The sequence below is a fragment of the Cervus canadensis genome, chromosome 5 (assembly GCF_019320065.1).
Source record: "Cervus canadensis isolate Bull #8, Minnesota chromosome 5, ASM1932006v1, whole genome shotgun sequence".
Classification (NCBI taxonomy): domain Eukaryota; kingdom Metazoa; phylum Chordata; class Mammalia; order Artiodactyla; family Cervidae; genus Cervus; species Cervus canadensis.
The window spans coordinates 18,980,266-18,998,688 of NC_057390.1; the positions used below are offsets into that span (position 1 = coordinate 18,980,266).

General features: G+C 39.0%; 1 protein-coding gene across 1 annotated transcript in view; it reads right to left on the reverse strand.

The window, feature by feature from the left end:
- Window positions 1-18,377, reverse strand: part of HEATR5B (HEAT repeat containing 5B) — a 94,908-nt gene extending 76,531 nt beyond the window's left edge. Inside the window, exons 1-7 of the mRNA XM_043468326.1 lie at window positions 18,294-18,377; window positions 17,308-17,455; window positions 13,912-14,123; window positions 9,656-9,764; window positions 6,491-6,640; window positions 1,904-2,075; window positions 328-485 (exon numbers count right to left, since the gene is read on the reverse strand). Coding sequence (XP_043324261.1) covers window positions 328-485; window positions 1,904-2,075; window positions 6,491-6,640; window positions 9,656-9,764; window positions 13,912-14,123; window positions 17,308-17,433 — 927 coding nt within the window. The 5' untranslated portion in view covers window positions 17,434-17,455; window positions 18,294-18,377. The remainder of the gene's footprint in view (window positions 1-327; window positions 486-1,903; window positions 2,076-6,490; window positions 6,641-9,655; window positions 9,765-13,911; window positions 14,124-17,307; window positions 17,456-18,293) is intronic.
- Window positions 18,378-18,423: the final 46 nt, after the last annotated feature.

Below are 18,423 nucleotides of genomic sequence, written 5' to 3' on the forward strand. Positions count from 1 at the left end.
TGAATAAAATTTCAGTTAAAACTAAACTATTCTACATCTGATTTTCTCCCAAGTAAAATATGGGAAAATTTTGTTAGAGATAGATAGATGTAGCAGATGTAGGTTTATTCACACATCATTAAGTATCTAACTTTCCATGTAAGCATGCAATTTATAATTTGAATGTAATATTGATTTAGTAAGAGAAATGCTTTGAAAGACATTTTTTAATTATTAAATTTTAGATAGCATTAAAAATCTCTGTATGTGCTATTACTTAGTACAAGTCTTCGATGAAATTTCACAAGTGATATGAACAGGATTCCTTTATACATATATATTACAAACCTGTGTAACTCCAACTCTCACTTCACGATTAACAGAACCTCCAACTTTTAACATTTCTCCACCACTCTTTAAGAAACCTGACCCTCCACGCAGAAATCCTGTGGCCATCAGTTCTAAGACTTCATCAAAGGTTGCTCGCTTCACATTCTGGCGCATTACTTTCAGGAAAAAAAAGCAAATTTGTAAAGCAAATATATTTTGCTATTATTTAAGTGTTTTCTAATAATCTAGCTTTAAAACTCAAGCAATTATTTTTAAGGGTACTTAAACTACTACAAAGGAGACAGAGTCATTTATTTTCTTATAATCTTATAATTTACAAAGTATCTGTAAAAATAAATTTAATTTTGAAGCAAAAAACACTAAAAAAAAAAAAAAGGGAGGCACTACAAATTAAAAACAATTCAATAAATCTATGCCCAAATAGTCTAACCATCATGCTAACTTTCTATGAGGAACACAACAGGGACAAAGTACATCCATAGCAGGTAATGCTAAATGATCATAGCCCTCACTCCCAATTGAGATGGACACAATGAAACTTTGTCAAGACCATGCTTTCTGTACAACAGTTAACCTATGGGTTGAAATGTCACTGGACTGCAACCAACTTGCTACCCCTGGTAAAGAGCTGTCCTACTTCATAAAGTCCTTTCATATATAGTAGCAAATACAATCCTCACAAAAATTCTGCAGAAGAGGCATAAAGCTCATGATTAGGTACGCGGACCTTAGAATTTGATGCCTGGGTTTTGATTTCACTTAATAGAACACTCATTACACCACAAATGACACCATCTCTCTAAGCCTCAATTTCCTTGTTCATAAAATGAGAATAACAGCAGTACTCAGGATTAAAAGGGCTTTTGAGAGGATTACATAACCCTGCGATAATCCAGTGCCTTATACATAGTTAGCACTTAATGAATGTTACCTATCATCATTATCATTGTTACCTAATTCAAAGATTGAAATAATTATCATTAAAGATGAAAAGACCAAAGCTCAAATGGTTTCACAGCAAATAAACAGAAGAGCTAGGACTTGAACCTATAATCTGAGTCTTTTTCTACAATACAGAGATGGAGTAGGTATGGGGACAACAGCAGAGCTGGGTTCACTCAACATCTACTCAGAGTTGTCCCTGAAGCATCTCTACGGAACCATGAGGCACAGCAGAAATAACTGGGGAAATCAACACTGCCTCCGATTCTGCTTATGATAATGGTCAAGAAAAGAAAAATAATACTTTGCTATGAATGGAGATCTACTCTGCCAGATTCTAGTCCCTGAACATTTGGGTGGATACAAAACCATTCCGTAAATTTTATTTGCCTCAATGTCCAACATACTTACTACATGTAATCTTGTTCAGTATTACCATAAAAAATGTCCTGACCATATCAAGGAAAAAGCCATGTGGGAACTCCTATTTTATGAAAATGCAGACAAGCATATTTAACAATTTAAACTCTTTAAATTGACTTGCCTAGAAGCAGTAAGTCATCTAGAAGGAAGCATTCCATATACCTTCAGATACTTGTTACAGTCTAGACTGGGGGCTGGAGAACGGTACCTGTTGCTTGCTTCGGCATCAGTGCGGTGGCCATGACTGCTCCTAGGAGTTTAGACACTGCCACTCGCACCCCGTAGTTGGAGTTTTCCAAAGCCTTAAAGCAGAGAGTGGCTATGTTTTCCAGTTCAGCAGTCCACATGAACACAGCTTCATTCTGTAGTTCTAGGAGACACTGGAATTTTTAAAATAATAATAATAATAAATGAATTAGAACTTCCGCTTCCAGAGACAAAGGTAACAAAGACCAGAATTATTCTCTCTTCTGAAATAACAACAACAAAACATGGACAAAATACATGAAACAACAGTTTTGAAGTCACTGGACATCAGGCAATGAAGAATGCTAATCCTTAAGAGATAAAAAACACAAGTTGAACCCTACAGTTGTCCCAGCATACTCCCTTGAGAGAGTTTCCAGCAGTTGGGAGGAAGTATATAACCCTAAAGTCCTGTGTTAGAAAGAAGAGTCTCAAATCAATAATCTCAGCCTCTAACTAAGAAACTAGACGACATAGAGCAAATTCAACACAAAGCAAGCAGGAAAATAGGAAACAATACAGTTAAGAGAGGAAATCAATCAACCAGAAAACTGAAAAGCAGAAATGAAACCAAAAGCTGCTTCTTTAAAACAACTAACACATCTGATAAATATCTAGCCAGACAGATGAGAAAAAAAGAAAGAAAAGACACAGATTATCAAAATTCGGAATGAGGAAGTCATACAACTGCAGATTCAATATATATTAAAAGGACAATATATTTGCCAACTTAGATGAAACGGACCACTCACTCAAGAAGAAACAGCTAACCCAAATAGCCCAACATCTATTTTAAAAACTGAATTTGTGGTTTAAAACCTTTCCCCAAAGAAAACTGGAGACCCAGAGAGTTGTGCTGATGAATTCAACCAAATGTTTAAGTAAGAAATAATACCAATCTTAAATAAACTCTTCCAGCAAATTGAAGAGAAGGGGGTATACTTCCCAACTCAACATACTGACCCGGATATTGAAATCTGACAAAGACACTACAAGAGAAGAAAACTACATGCCAATATCTCCCATGTACATAGATGCAAAACTTGTACACGAACTTTTAACAACTCTAATCCAACAACATATAAAATGGATAATATATCATGACCCATCAGGGTTTATCCTAGGAATGAAAGATTGATTAAAATTCTAAAATTAATCAGTGTAATTCATTAGCAAGTTGGAAAAAAATTCGTATTATTCATCTCATTATATGCTAAAGAAACATTTAACAGATTGTAAGCAAAACTGGGGAAAACTGAACATCAGTGGATTGTGTCAATGTCACTACTGTATTATGCTGCTTGCAATTAGGGGGAACTGGGTATGAGTTTATAAAAATCTCTCTATATTATTTCTCACAACTGCATGAAAACCTGCATACTATGTGCTTAGTTACTCAGTCATGTCGGACTCTTTGTGACCCAGTGGACTACAGCCACCAGGCTCCTTTGTTCATGGGATTATCCAGGCAAGAATACTGAAGTGGACTGCCATTTCCTCCTCCAGGGGATCTTCTTCACTCAGGGATCAAACTTGTGTCTCCTGCACTGGCAGACGGTTTCGTTACCACTGAGTCCCTTGGGAAGCCCCTGCATGTAAATCTACAATTATCTTACAATTATCCTAAAATAAAAAATTTAGTTAGAAAACCGAAACAACACTAGAAATCAAATTTTTTTTAAAAAAGGCGTTTGACAAAATCTAAAATACATTCTTGACAAAAACTTCTTGGAAGGCTAGGAATATAAGGGTATTTCCTCAACCTGATAAAGGTCATCAAAGAAAACTGACAGTTAACATCATACTTAATGGTGAAGGACTGAATATTTTCCCTTTAAGGATCAAGAACAAGAAAAGAATGTTGGTTTTCATGTTTTCTACCCAACATAGAACTGAAGGATCTGGTCAGGAAGTGCAGTAAGAAAGAAAAATTAAAAAAAGGCATCCAGAATGGAAATGTAAAAGAACTGTCTCTACTCATAGACAACATGATTGTCTATATAGAACACCTGATAGAATCTATTTAAAAGCTGACATAGGGACTTCCCTGGTGGTCCAGTGGCTAAGACTCTGTACTTCCAAAGCAGGGGGCCTGGGTTTGATCCCTGATCAGGGAACTAGATCCCACACGCCACAACTATAATCTGACACAGCCAAATAAATAAAACATTAAAAAAAAAAGCTGACATAGAATCAGTAACAGTTTAGGAAGGTTGGTGGATACAAGATCAGTGTACAAAACAACTGTATTTCTCTATTTCAGTAATGAACAATTAGAAATTTAAAAATATGAAATAGTTAACAATAAATCTGACAGAAGATATGCAAGGTCTCTGCGTCTGAAAACCACAAAATGCTGCTAAGAGAGATCAAAGAAGACCTAAATGAATGAGAGATAGAGATATCATATTTATGAGCTGGACTTAACGATAAGCTGTCAACTCTCCCTAAACTGATTTATAGACTTGGTGCAACCTGAATAAAAATTCCAGCATGCAATTTTTGTAGAAATTGATAAGCTTAAATTTATATGGAAATGCAAAGGACTGAAAATACCCAAAACTATTTTGAAAAGGACAATGTTGAAGGGCTGACACTATTTGATTTTAAGGCATATAAAATTGAGCTTCCCTGATAGCTCAGTTGGTAAAGAATCTGCCTGCAATGCAGAAGACCCCGGTTTGATTCCTGGGTTAGGAATATCTGCTGGAGAAAGTATTGACTACCCACTCCAGTATTCTTGGGCTTCCCTTGTGGCTCAGCTGGTAAAGAATTGTGGGAGACCTGGGTTCGATCCCTGGGTTGGGAAGATCCCTTGGTGAAGGGAAAGGCTACCCACTCCAGTGTTCTGGCCTGGAGAATTTCATGGACCATACAGTCCCTGGGGTCACAGACTTGGACACAACTGAGCGACTTTCACTTTCACCTTCAAAGTTACAGTAATCAAGAAAAGTACGTCAAGACAGACGAATAGTTCAATGAAACTACTCAGAGATTCCAAAAACAGACCCACAAGTATATAGACAACTGATTTTCAACAAAGGTGCAAAGGCAACTTAGTGAAGAAAAGATAGCCTTTTCAACATGGCACTAGAACGAGTAAATATTCATGTGCAAAACAAAACAAAAAATCTTTCACTCATACCTTGCACTATATACAAAAATGAACTCAAAATGGATCACATACCCAAGTGTAAAATTATAAAACTCATTCGGAAAGAAACATAGGAGAAAGCCTGGGCTAGGAGAAGTTTCCTCAGGTACAGTGCTGCTGCTCCTACTGCTCGGTCGTGTCTGACTCTTTGCTGCTGCGTGGACTGTAGCCTGCCGGACTCCCTGGACTGTAGCCCAACAACTCCTCCTCTGTCTGTGGGGATTCTCCCGGCAAGCATAGTGGTGTGGGTTGCCATGCCCTCCTCCAGGGGATCTTCCCAACCAAGGGATCAAACCCAGGCCTCCCGAAGTGCAGGCGGATTCTTCACCGTCTGGGCCACCAGGGAAGCGTATGAATACCAGAGTGGATAGTCCATCCCTTCTCCAGGGGAAACTCCAACCCAGGAATCAAACTGGGGTCTCCTGCACTGCAGGTGGATTTTTTTTCTACCAGCGAAGCTACCCGGGAAGCCCCTTAGATACAACACTAAAAGCATAATTAACATAAGGAAAACTGATAAAGTGGACTTGGACAAAATTCAAAACTTCTCTTCTTAGAAAGGAATGATTTAGGGAATGAAAAGACAGACCATGGGGTGGGAGAAAATATTTGCAAATCACCTTTGTGATAAAGAAATATATAAAGAACCTACAAAGTACTCTCCAAACTCAACAAATAAGAAAACAAATAAATAAAACAATGCAAAAATTTTTGAATAGACTCTTTATCAAAGATATGAATAGCAAACAGGCACCTAAAATATGATCACCATTAGTGTAGAAATGCAAATTAAAGCCACAATGAGATACCTGTACATATCTATAAGAATGGTTAAAAGTTAAAAGACTGGCAATACTCAATGTTGATAAGGACATGGAGAAAGAGGAAATCTCATAATACTTTGGAAAACTTGGGAACTTCCCCAAAAATTAAATGTAAATCTAGAATATGATCCAATCATACAACTCCCAGGTATTTATCCATGTGAAAGAAAAGCATGTTGTCTATACAAAAACTAGTACACAGATGTTCACAGTAGCTTTTTCTGTAATAGCCAAAATTGGAAGCAACCTGAATACTTACAACAGATGAAGGAACACACCAATTGTGGTACACCCATACAATGAAATACTACTCAGCAATAAAAAGGAATGAACTATCGATACATGTAACAACACTGACAAATCTTAAAGTAATTATGCTGAGTGAAAGAAGCCAGGGCAAAAAAAGCACATACAATGTTATTCTCTCCTATATATGCCTCTAGAAAATGAAATGAAACTAATCCATGGGAACAAAAATCATACCATATTTTAAAACAAAGAAAAAAAAATCATTGATTATTTAAGAGCAAGCAGGTTAATAAGCAATGTTATAAACCAGCTGAGAACCAACCTTGGCAACTGCACATCGAACAGCCATTGACCTGTCAGTTAAGAGGGACCTGGCATTCTTGTAAATATCACGATGACAGGAAGCTGCTGCACCACCCAGTCCATTCAGAACTTTCTGTAGACTCATTAAGATTTCACTTCGCCCCTGAGACTACACATGAACATACAGAAAATTCCACATTTAAATAAGAACACACCAATACACAAAACTTCTCTGGCCTAATGGCCTTAACGCTAAACATAAATAGTAAGTAATGAAAAATGAAAAGTATTCTAAAATGTATCTAAAAAGTAAAAATAATTATTAACTTCAACAAGATAATACCTGAGAAATTATGTTACAATAAGTAAACATATTCTAATGTTTCCAGGACCTGTTGAAGTGCAAATAATGAGAACATGAAAAATTCAAAAGCTTCAATATAATAATCTCTCAAGGATCCCAACTTTCAGAATGTAAAAAGTTACAAAAAGTACGTAGGTAATGTAAAGCATCTAAAAGAGGAATAAAATACCCAACACAGTTTTAAAACTTCTCAGATATATTCCAAACTATGAAATTATTGGGACTAAAATTGAACTGTTGTTTTTGCACTGTTACAGTGTTTGATTCCTAGTATACTGATTTAAATATAGATCTCTTTCACTAGATCATAAGCTTTTTGAGGTCGAGTGGTAGATCTTATTCATCTTTATAAGCCTAATGCCTGAGAATATGGCCTCAATTCTTGCTTAATAAACAAATAGACAAAGAGTTCTTAGAAGAGGTATTGTCCAAGAAACCTTTAGTTTTCCTAGATAAAGAATTAGACTATGAGACCAGTGTTTGGTCTATTTTTAGTTAACCCCAACTGAACAAAGAATTTTCAGAAGTAATGACAAATTGAAATAACAAAACAGAACTCATATCATATTAGCTGCTATGGATTGAATACTGTCCTGCCAAAAGACAAGATCAGTCCTATGCCTTGTTACCTGTAAACATGACTTTATTTGGAAGTAAGGTTCCCAGATAACCTTAGGAAGCATCACTACAAGCAAAGCTAGTGGAGGTGATGGAATTCCAGTCAAGCTATTTCAAATCCTAAAAGATGATGCTGTGAAAGTGCTACACTAAATATGCCAGCAAATTTGCAAAACTCAGCAGTGGCCACAGGGCTGGAAAAGGTCAGTTTTCATTCAATCCCAAAGAAAGGCAAAGCCAAAGAATGCTCAAACTACCACATAATTACACTCATCTCACACGCTAGCAAAGTAATGCTCAAAATTCTCCAAGCCAGGCTTCAACAGTATGTGAACCGTGAACTTCCAGATGTTTAAGCTGGTTTTAGAAAAGTCAGAGGAACCAGAGATCAAATTGCCAACATCCACTGGATCATCGAAAAAGCAAGAGAGTTCAAAAAAAAAACATCTGTTTCTACTTTACTGGCCACACCAAAGCCTTTGATTGTGTGGATCACTACAAAGTGTGGAAAATTCTGAAAGAGATGGGAATACCAGACCATCTGACCTGCCTCCTGAGAAATCTGTATGCAGGTCTGGAAGCAACAATTAGAACTAGACATGGAACAACAGACTGGTTCCAAATAGGAAAAGGAGTACCTCAAGGCTATATATTGTCACCGTGCTTATTTAACTTATATGCAGAGTACATCATGAGAAATGTTGGACTGGATGAAGCACAAGCTGGGATCAAGATTGCCAGGAGAAATATCAATAACCTCAGATATGCAGATGACACCACCCTTATGGCAGAAAGCAAAGAAGAACTAAAGAGCCTCTTGATGAAAGTGAAAGAGGAGAGTGAAAAAGTTGGCTTAAAACTCAACATTCAGAAAACTAAGATCATGGCAACTGGTCCCATCACTTCATGGCAAATAGACAGGACAACAGTGGAAACAGTGAGAGACCTTTATTTTGGGGGGCTCCATAATCACTGCAGATGGTGATTGCAGCCGTAAAATTAAAAGACGCTTACTCCTTGGAAGGAACGTTATCACCAACCTAGACAGCATATTAAAATGCAGAGACATTACTTAACCAACAAAAGTCCATCTAGTCAAAGCTATGGTTTTTCCAGTAGTCATGTATGGATGTGAGAGTTGGACTATAAAGAAAGTTGAGCGCCAAAGAATTGATGTTTTTGAACTGTGGTGTTAGAGAAGACTCTTGAGAGTCCCTTGGACTGCAAGGAGATCCAGCCAGTCCATCCTAAAGGAGATCAGTCCTGAATATTCACTGGAAGGGCTGATGTTGAAGCTGAAACTCCAATAGAGTGGTCACCTGATGCAAAGAACTGACTCATCTGAAAAGATCCTGATACTGGGAAAGACTGAAGGTGAGAGGAAAAGGGGACGACAGAGGATGAGATGGTTGGATGGCATCACCGACATGATGGGCATGAGTTTGAGTAAACTCCCAGAGTTGGTGACGGACAGGGAAGCCTGGCATGCTGCAGTCCATGGGGTTGCAAAGAGTCGGACACAACTGAGCGACTGAACTGAGACTGAGAAACGAAATCAAGTAAAGATGAAGTCATTCTAGATCAGGGTGAACCCTAATTCGATGACTGGTACCCTTATACTATGAGAATTTGGACACAGAACCAGATGCATTGGTAGAACATGGTATGACAGCAGAGATCGAGACACGAGAGATATATCTGCAAACCCAGGAATACCCAAATGCCAAGGACTGCCAGTAACAACGAGAAGCTAAGAAGGCAAGGAAGGATTATTCCCAAGAGTCATCAGAGGGAAAATGGCCCTGCTCATACCTTGCTTTCAGACTTAAACTTCCAGAATTGGGACACAATAGATTTCTGTTGTTTTAAGCCATCCATTCTGTGATAATTTATTAAGGCAGCCCTAGAAAACTAATACATTAGCTATGGTACAAAAAAATAACATGGCACTATAAAAATATCCCTGGGGTTAATGTAAACCTCTTCTTTGTTAAGGAAAAGCATTATTTCCTTTCTCCTTGAAATATGAGGAATTGTGCATTAAAACAAGGGGCAAGTGATATTTTTTACAAGTAATAATTTTAAATTACCCTCTTGGTACGCCATATGAGTAATGCACTTAACAGAAAAAAGGCAAACATAAGTTTTAACTAATACCTAACTCCCACCACAAGCAAAACATTTAATACTCGTAAAACTTACCTCTGCACTCTTCAGAGATTTCAAAAGATTATTCACTGTTTCTGGAAATGCACTGCCTAACATTCTCCCCATTTTTTCATAAAATGCTCCAACACAAGCCACTGCAGCCCTGTAAGAAGTGACATTTTCATCAGTCACTGTTTAGATCAATAATTTTGTCATTTTTTTATTTTCAGAATAATTTTGTCATTTTTTTATTTTCAGAAATCAATTTTATTTGACCAGGACATTTTTGTTCACAAATTTTAAACTTTCAGTAACACCTTATTGATTACCGACTATCATAAAAAAATCTATAAATAATAAATGCTGGAGTGAAGTGAAGTGAAGTCGCTCAGTCGTGTCCGACTCTTTGCCACCCTGTGGACTGTAGCCCACCAGGCTCCTCTGTCCATGGGATTCTCCAGGCAAGAGTACTGGAGTGGGTTAGCCATTTCCTTCTCCAGAGGATCTTCCCGACCCAGGGATCAAACACAAGTCTCCTGCTTTGTAGGCAGACGCTTTAACCTCTGAGCCACCAGGGAAGCCCTGCTGGAGAGGGTGTAGGGAAAAGGGAACCTTCCTACACTGTTGGTGGGAATGTAAACTGGTGTAGCCACTATGAGAAAGAGTATTGATATTGAGATTCCTCAAAAAAGTGAAAATACAGCTGCCATATGATTCAGCAATCCCATTTCTGGGCATATATCCTCAAAAAACAAAAACTCTTTAATTCAAAAATACACATGCACCCCAGTGTTCACAGCAGCACTACTTACAATAGCCAAGACATGAAAACAACCCAAATGCCCACTAACAGATGGCACAGATGGCAACAAACAGATGCTAGCTCAAGAAGATGTGGTGTGTATATATACAATTGAATATTACTTAGCCATAAAAAAGAATGAAATACTGCCATTTACAGCAACATGGACGGACCCAGAGAATATCATACAGAGTGAAAAAGCCAGTCTGAGAAAAACAATTATTTGATATCACTTATTTGTGGGATCTAAAAGATAATACAAATGAATCTATATACAAAACAAAAGAGACTAAGAGACATAGAAAACAAACTTAACGGTTACCGAAGGGGATGAGGAGTGCAGGGATAAATTAGGAGTGTGGGATCAGCAGATACAAACTACTATACATAAAATAGATAAGCAATAAGGATTTACTGTTCAACAAAGGGGACTATATTCAATATCTTATAATAACCTCTAGTGGAAGGTAATCTAAAAATATATACATATATAAAACTAAATCACTTTGTTGTATACCTGAAACTAACACAATATTGCAAACCAAGTATATTTCAATTAAAAATTTTTTAGAAAAAAATGCCTTGCTTATTCTTTATAATTGTTAACAAATACTATGGTTAATCAAACTGTATTCTTGTCAGAAAAGTAAGAGAATAAACATATATTCATATAATAAATCATACTCGTCCTTTGGAAAGAAACCCAAGCTTTCCTTTTGTTGTTGTTATTTAGTTGCTAAGTCCTGTCTGACTCTTTTGCAACCCCATGGACTGTAGCCTGCCAGGCTCCTCCGTCCAAGGGATTTCCTAGGCAAGAATACTGAAGTAGGTTGCCATATCCTTCTCCAGGGGATCTTCCCAACCAAGGGATCCAAACTGCGTCTCCTGCATTGCAAGTGAATCTGTATGTATCCTTTGGGGTCTGGCAAATCTGTGTCTAAATCCTAGGACCTGCCACACAAAAGCTATGTGTCCTAAACAAGTTACTCTGAGGCTGAGAGTGATTAAATAAATTTAGTTTACTATCCTACAAGCAACAAACAGTAGAATCAGAGACTCGATCTTCACCTCTTCGACTCCAAATCCCATGCTTTTTTCAATACTCTATAGGCTGAAAACAAAGCTAAAAATGTCTGAGGTCATTTGCCAGAATATATTATGGAATTCCTAAATATAACTCATGAATCCACTGGAAATACATATGAGTAATAAGTAATATACAATAAATTCTGCTTTATCAGAACTATAAAATCATGTGTGGATTTGCTAAGTAATGGAGAATTAAATCAGAAAATGATGAACATACCTCCAAACTCCAGAATAAACTGGAAAACACTTTTAAGATCCATATGCATCCCAAAAAAACACAAAATTTAATCACAGCATACCTATGTAGTTGAAAACAGACCTAAACACTAGTGTCCAAGTTCGGAATAGTTTCCCCATTTCCTCTGTAAGCTGTTATACTGGTCCTAGCTCCTTGAATGTTGGTGTTGTGAAGGTGTATCCTTGGCATCTTTTCCTCTCAAACCAGTAATACACCCTTCCTAGGTAACTTTATCCAGAACGCAGTTTCAGCCTACTCCCAAATCTCCATTCTCTCTCTACTCACCAAAACAACATTCTCAGCTCAGGTCTCTGAAACCCAGACCAGGATTTCCAACTGCCTACTACACACTGTCACGTGGGCTCAAACTCAGCACGTCCAGAACTGGATTCATCATCTTCTCCTGAACTTGTCCCCTCCACTATTCTGTACTGGAAATAAGGTATAAATAAGCCAGCTCTGTTTCCAGTTGTAAGTTTCCTTTGTCCAGAAAATAGGTTGGGAAACACAGTCTGCAGGCCAAATCTGGCCCATCATCCAGTCTGCCACCTGTTGCTGTAAATAGTTTTATTGGTATACAGCTGTACTCATTTATTTACATACTGTCTATGGCAGAGCTGAGTAGCTGCAACAGAGATATTCAACAAATCCAAATCTATTTACTCCCTGGCCCTTTCCATAATACTTGCTGGTCCCTAACCCATCACATCCATCTTCCCCTTTCCCCATCTTAACCCCCTACTTGACTCATTTCCATATGGCCTTCCTTGATGGTTCTTCTTTGGCGCTTTTTTGAGAAGCCTTCATTGACACTGCTCTCCTCTCACACCACAGCCGAGTTTATTCAGGTGTTACTTTCCCTCCCACAGCACCCCTCACTGTACTGTAACTGCTGATTTTCTTAATGCATCCTTAATGCAATCCTAACTGCTGATTTTCACAAGGTGCATCCCTAAGGCCATTATCCTCAAGACCTCCTCTGAAAATATCTGCCCTAGATCCAAACCACAAGCATGAGCTTGGAGTTGGGTTAAGTCCTTAACTTAGGAGTCAATAAAGTGAAAGTGAAAGTTGCTCAGACTGCAGCCTGCCAGGCTCCTCTGTCCATGGAGTTCTCCAGGCAAGAATATTGGAGTGGGTAGCCAGCCATTCCCTTCTCCAGGGGATCTTCCTGACCCAGGGATTGAACCCAGGTCTCCCACATTGCAGGCAGATTCTTTACTGCCTGAGACACGAGGGAAGCCCAAGAATACTGGAGTGGGTAGTCTATCCCTTCTCCAGTGGATCTTCCCAACCCAGGAATTGAACCAGGGTCTCCTGCATTCCCTAGTGGCTCAGTTGGTAAAGAATCTGCCTGCCATGTAGGAAACCCAAGTTCGATCCCTGGGTTGGGACGATCCCTTGGAGAAGGAAATGGCAAACCACTCCAGTAATCTTGCCTGGAGAATTTCAAGGACAGAGGAGAAGGACAGGCTGCAGTCCATTGAAATGCAAAAAGTCGGACATGATTTTGCAACTAACTTTCACCTTTTCACTCCTGCATTGCAGGTGGATTCTTTACCAGCTGAGCTCCCAGGGAAGTGGCCTCTGTCTCAGGTACTCAACTCTGCCACTTTGGCATGAAATCAGCTACTAAATGAGGGAGCATGTCTGCATTCTAATAAAATTTTATTTACAAAATAGGTGGCAAGCTGGATTTGACCTGGGGGCTATAGTTTGTCTGTTCCTGCATCAATCTCATCACCTAGAAAATCTTTTCTTTCCATCCCAGCCAAGAATATATATCATTTCCTTCAAAAGTACCAGAGACCCCTGTGCAAATTGCTGACATCAAACCAATTCTCTGTAGTTTGCTACAAGTGCCAGGGACAGTGGAGCATATGTTGAAATAGAACTCCTTCCCCAGACCTACTTAGAGCTTTTACTGTCAACAGCATGACCCAGGCTCCATCTACCTGGGAATCTTTAAGATCAGCAGCCCTTCATTAAGACAAAGTGTAAGTATTAGTCGCTCAGTCATGTCTGACTCTTTTGCGACCCTATGGACTGTAGCCCACCAGCTTCCTCTGTCCATAGAATTCTCCAGGCAACAACACTGGAGTGGGTTGCCCTTCCCTTATTGAGATAAATTACTCTGAAAAAAAACAAGTTTCAAGGGTTAATTTCGAAGTGAGTACTTACAATTTTGTTGGTAAGTAGGCTGCTGTGTCGTCTTTACTTCTGATGATGTCATTACATTTATCAAGTGTTTGAAAAACAGTGAAAGTATCCCCAATGCTATAAAGGGCTGCAAGGTTTTTAGCTAACAATTTTCGCGTAGGTGGTCCAGGTGAACTACTTATTAATCCAGTTAATTGTTCAACAAGTTTTTTCTGTTTTTCCTTTACATCAGTCTGTTAAGAAAAAAAAAAAAAAGAACATCAGTTTTCTTCTCATACATAATTTTATCTTTTAGTCAACAAAAGGTTGTTCTGTTTAAATTTAAAGGAGATTAAATATTCTCCTTCATTCTTCTCCAATTCCACAAAGTTAGCTATCAGTAAAAGTGACTACTCTATACCCAAAAAGTTTCCACACTGGCTTATTAAAAAATAAAACAATCAAAGGATGTAAAATATTAAGTGTATGGACAATTAATGTCTTAGAACTCAGCTGAGGTCCCCTGTAAAAGCAAAGTCAGTATCTCACAAAGCTATATAGCTGGGTAAAGGAAACCAAAAGAAACTCTGAAGAGCCCTAGGAAACAAAAAATATTCAGATTTACTCATAATCAATGCTGAGAATTCATTCACTCATTAAAGGAATATTTATTGTGCACGTACATGCACAATGCCTATTCTAGGTACTGGCGAGCAAGAGTGACCACAATAGACAAAGCCTCTGCAGTCAAGAAGTTTACATTCTAGTGGGGAGAAAGAGTGTTTACAAATAAATGTGATCAGTGTAACTTCTTACTGTTTTATAGAGACTAGTAAGAAAAAGGCAACCTGAAGAGAAATCAAGGTGTGAGTTATGCAGATATCTGGGAGAAGAACATTCCTGGCAGGAAACAAATGCAAAGGCCTTGCTCAGCATGCTTGAGGACAGAGAAGTCAGTGTGGCTGGAGCAGAATAAGACAGAGGAAGCAGCAGGGGATGAAGTCAGAACAGTAGACGGGACCAGGTCATGCAGTGCCTCAGACACCACTGTAAGAACTCTGTATTTTATTCTGAGAGTTTGAAGCAGAGGAGGGACATGATTAAATGTTCTAACAGGCTCATTCTGACTACTGAGCTGAGGATACTCTACATATGTACATGGTTAGAGGCATGGTGAGCACTTAAGAAGTTGTGGCAAAAATTCAATAAGAAATGAGGGCGGTAACAATGGAAATAATGAGAAATAATTAAATTCTGGACATATACAGGGGATAGAACCAATATGAATTGCTGAGAAACATGATGTGAAGTTTGAGAAAAAAAGGGAAGTGAAGAATGACTCTAAGGTTTATGATTTGAGCAACCAGAAGGATGAAATGGTCATTTCCGGATAGAAAGTACTGGGGAAAGGGCAGGTTTGGGAGGGTTAAATCAATAATTTAGTTTTAACTTTGAGATGCCATTTAGATATCCAAGAGGTGGAGGTGGAGCAGGTACTTAAGATATCTGGGAATCATTACTATGTAGATGGTAGTAAAAGTCATGGCATTAGATAGTGTCATTGAAGGAATAAAATGTATTTAAAAAAACAAACAAACAAACAAAACTGTGCCCAGGACTGAGAAACAGCCAGCAAAAGAGAAGGAGTAACTAGTGAAGTTGGACAAGAACTAAAAGCAAACAGTTTCTTAGGAACCACAAATAGGAAAAGCTTCACACCAATGGTGCATCAACAATATTGTTAACAATTTATTTTTTAATGTGAGTGAAGGGAGCACAGAGGTTCATATTATCATGCTTCACAATTTGGATAACTTTTTACATACTCCTTTTATTTTTCAATTTCACAACAAAATAAAAAATGTTTCAAGTATTTCAAGACAGAGGATCAGCTAGGTGAAAAGTTGCTGATGGGTCCATTAAGACAGAATACGGACCATTGGTTTTGGCAAAAGAAGATCTGTTTCAGTGAAATGGAGGCAACCATACTCAGATGGAGTGAGTTTAAGAGAAAATAGGAACTTTTAGTTAAAGACTGTAATGAATCCATGCATTAATTCTGTCTCTACAGAAACTAAAGTATACTCCAGGGTAATCAAAGAAATAAATAAGTAATGAAAAAGTACAAGTACACAAGGGCAAAGAAAACAAAGAATGAATTCAAAATATAGAAGCCAGCGATACTCAATAGGGAAAGCTAGAAGATACCCAACTTCCAATACAGAACCCCCTAAGAGCTCATGTATGTTGTGGCTTTTGTTTTGAGGCATCAAGGTTCTCAAGGAGGAGAGAATAAAGCTGTACCTAGAAGTGAAGGGAATGATTGAGAGTCTATTTAAGAAGCTGTAAGACTCTCATATCTCTCTCCTTCATTCTGGACTTCGCAAGCTCAGGCACAATTGTGGGCTGCGAAAACTACGCTGACTACAGGGGAACTAAGTAAAAGTTAACATACTGAATGCTGAAGTCCCCAGCTTTCTCCACCAAATCCTAGAACCTAGGCAGCGAGTCATATACCTCAGGACACTTTAAAGTAAAAAAGGCTCTTGTGGGGAATGACTAGCCCAGAGAAACCTATAAAGAGTTCCTCAAAGAACTGGACCAGTATGACAAAACACAGTTAACAAACGTCACTCTGCCCAGCAAACTTTTATTACTCCCTCTTAAATTTTATTTTTAAAATCTATTTATTTTTTAATTGAAGGATAATTGCTTTACAGAATTTTGTTGTTTTCTGTCAAACTTCAACATGAATCAGCTATAGGTATACACACATCCCCTTCCCTCTTAAATTTGAGCAGACAGTAAAAGATTATCAGATGTTTGAGTTCCTAATTTTAAACACAGCATCTAATTTTAAAAACGGAGAGTAAAACACACAAATATTGAAAAGTAATTTGGATGAAAAGACTGTGAAGGAAAGGAAAAAAAAAAAAAAAAGGCTAACTCTTCAGAGAGACAGAGAAGGCAATGGCAACCCACTCCAGTACTCTTGCCTGGAAGATACCATGGACAGAGGAGCCTTGTAGGTTGCAGTCCATGGGGTCGCTAGGAGTCGGACACGACTGAAGCAACTTAGCAGCAGCAGCTTCAGAGAGACAAGTGAAGATACTGAAACTGCTACACAGCACTAAGGGACCGCTTGATGTGGGAGATAATGAATTTAAGGTGATAGCAGTCACATGATCTTCTTTTTCTCCACTCAAATTTAAATGTCCAGGAAGAAATATAAAGCCTCTATCCAAGCAATAAGCTGGATTTAAATGAGGTTTCAGTTTTGCCACAGGATAGAAAAAGGACAGACAAGAAATTTTTACTACAGTGTAATATTCTCAAGTGACCCACAACCTCCAAAACATAATGTGCTTTCTTACAAATCATTTACACATAATATTCTTTACATATGCTAACTCAACTAGATAAAAAGCAATACCATACCTTGTTGGCAGCAACCAAGACTTTATCAAGAAATCGCAACCATTCAAAGATAAAAACTGGTCTCTTTGCTTCAGTGATTTGAGCCAAAGCTTCTTCATTGAGCAATAAACTGTGGGCTAACTCCATGACTGAAGTTTTAAATTCACACCTTAAATAAACAATTTTAAAATTCTTGTAAAGACTTGTTCATGTTAAAAGTCAAGCTTCATGAATATAATCACTAAGAAAAGAAATACAAGGCTTTACTTCTCATCTCACTTGGAGGACACGTACAGAACTTCGAGGCAAAACCTGAGAAACTGATTTTAAAGGATAAGGGTGCAAACAAAAACAAATGAAAGTCATGCTTGTTGAGGAAGAATGGATAATGGGGTCAAAGGAAAATTAAAATAAACAGTGCAAAAAAGGCATGGTTCCAGAAGAAAAACACATGTCCTTTACCCACTTCATAAACAGAAAACCGAAAACACCAATATCAAACATCAGCCGAGCATGACAACCCACCCTCCTATTTTCTCTCCTTTGCTGGATGCACAGCACCCTCCCCCTGCTGCACCTGCCCCAGGAGGACTTCAAGGCGTCCCAGCAGAAGGATGCCACCCTGGAAGTCTCTGAGAGTCTTCCTTAGGGGGATGAGGTGACGGCGGGAGGCCAGATCCCCGCGGCCGAAGCTTCAGCTACAACCCCGGGGGTGGGGGGGAGCGCAGGAACGCAGCTGGCAGAGGCCGCGCGCGCAGCTGGTCCGGGTGAACCCGGCTACTATGAGAACCGAACCGCTGCGCCGGGCCTGAGGGGAATGCAGGAGGCGCCGCAGGCCTGGGCGCCGATCACCCGGGCTGTCAACCCCAGGAGTCGGCGGCTGAAAAGTGAAAGTGTTCATTACGAACTGGAATTCCTTCCCCAGCCCTCTGACAACATGGTGGGGGGGCTTTGGGGAAGGGGATGTGTCAACGCGCAGGCTCCAGCTGCAGACTCGGCGGCCTCACCTCCTATTTCTGGCAGGGGCGCCTCAGCAGAGCTCCAGGGCCTGAAGCAGCCGCCAGGGGACCCGGATGCCCCGCCTCCCACACTCCAGCCGGCAGGAAGCGCAGGGAGAGCGCGTGCGCGGAAGGCTGA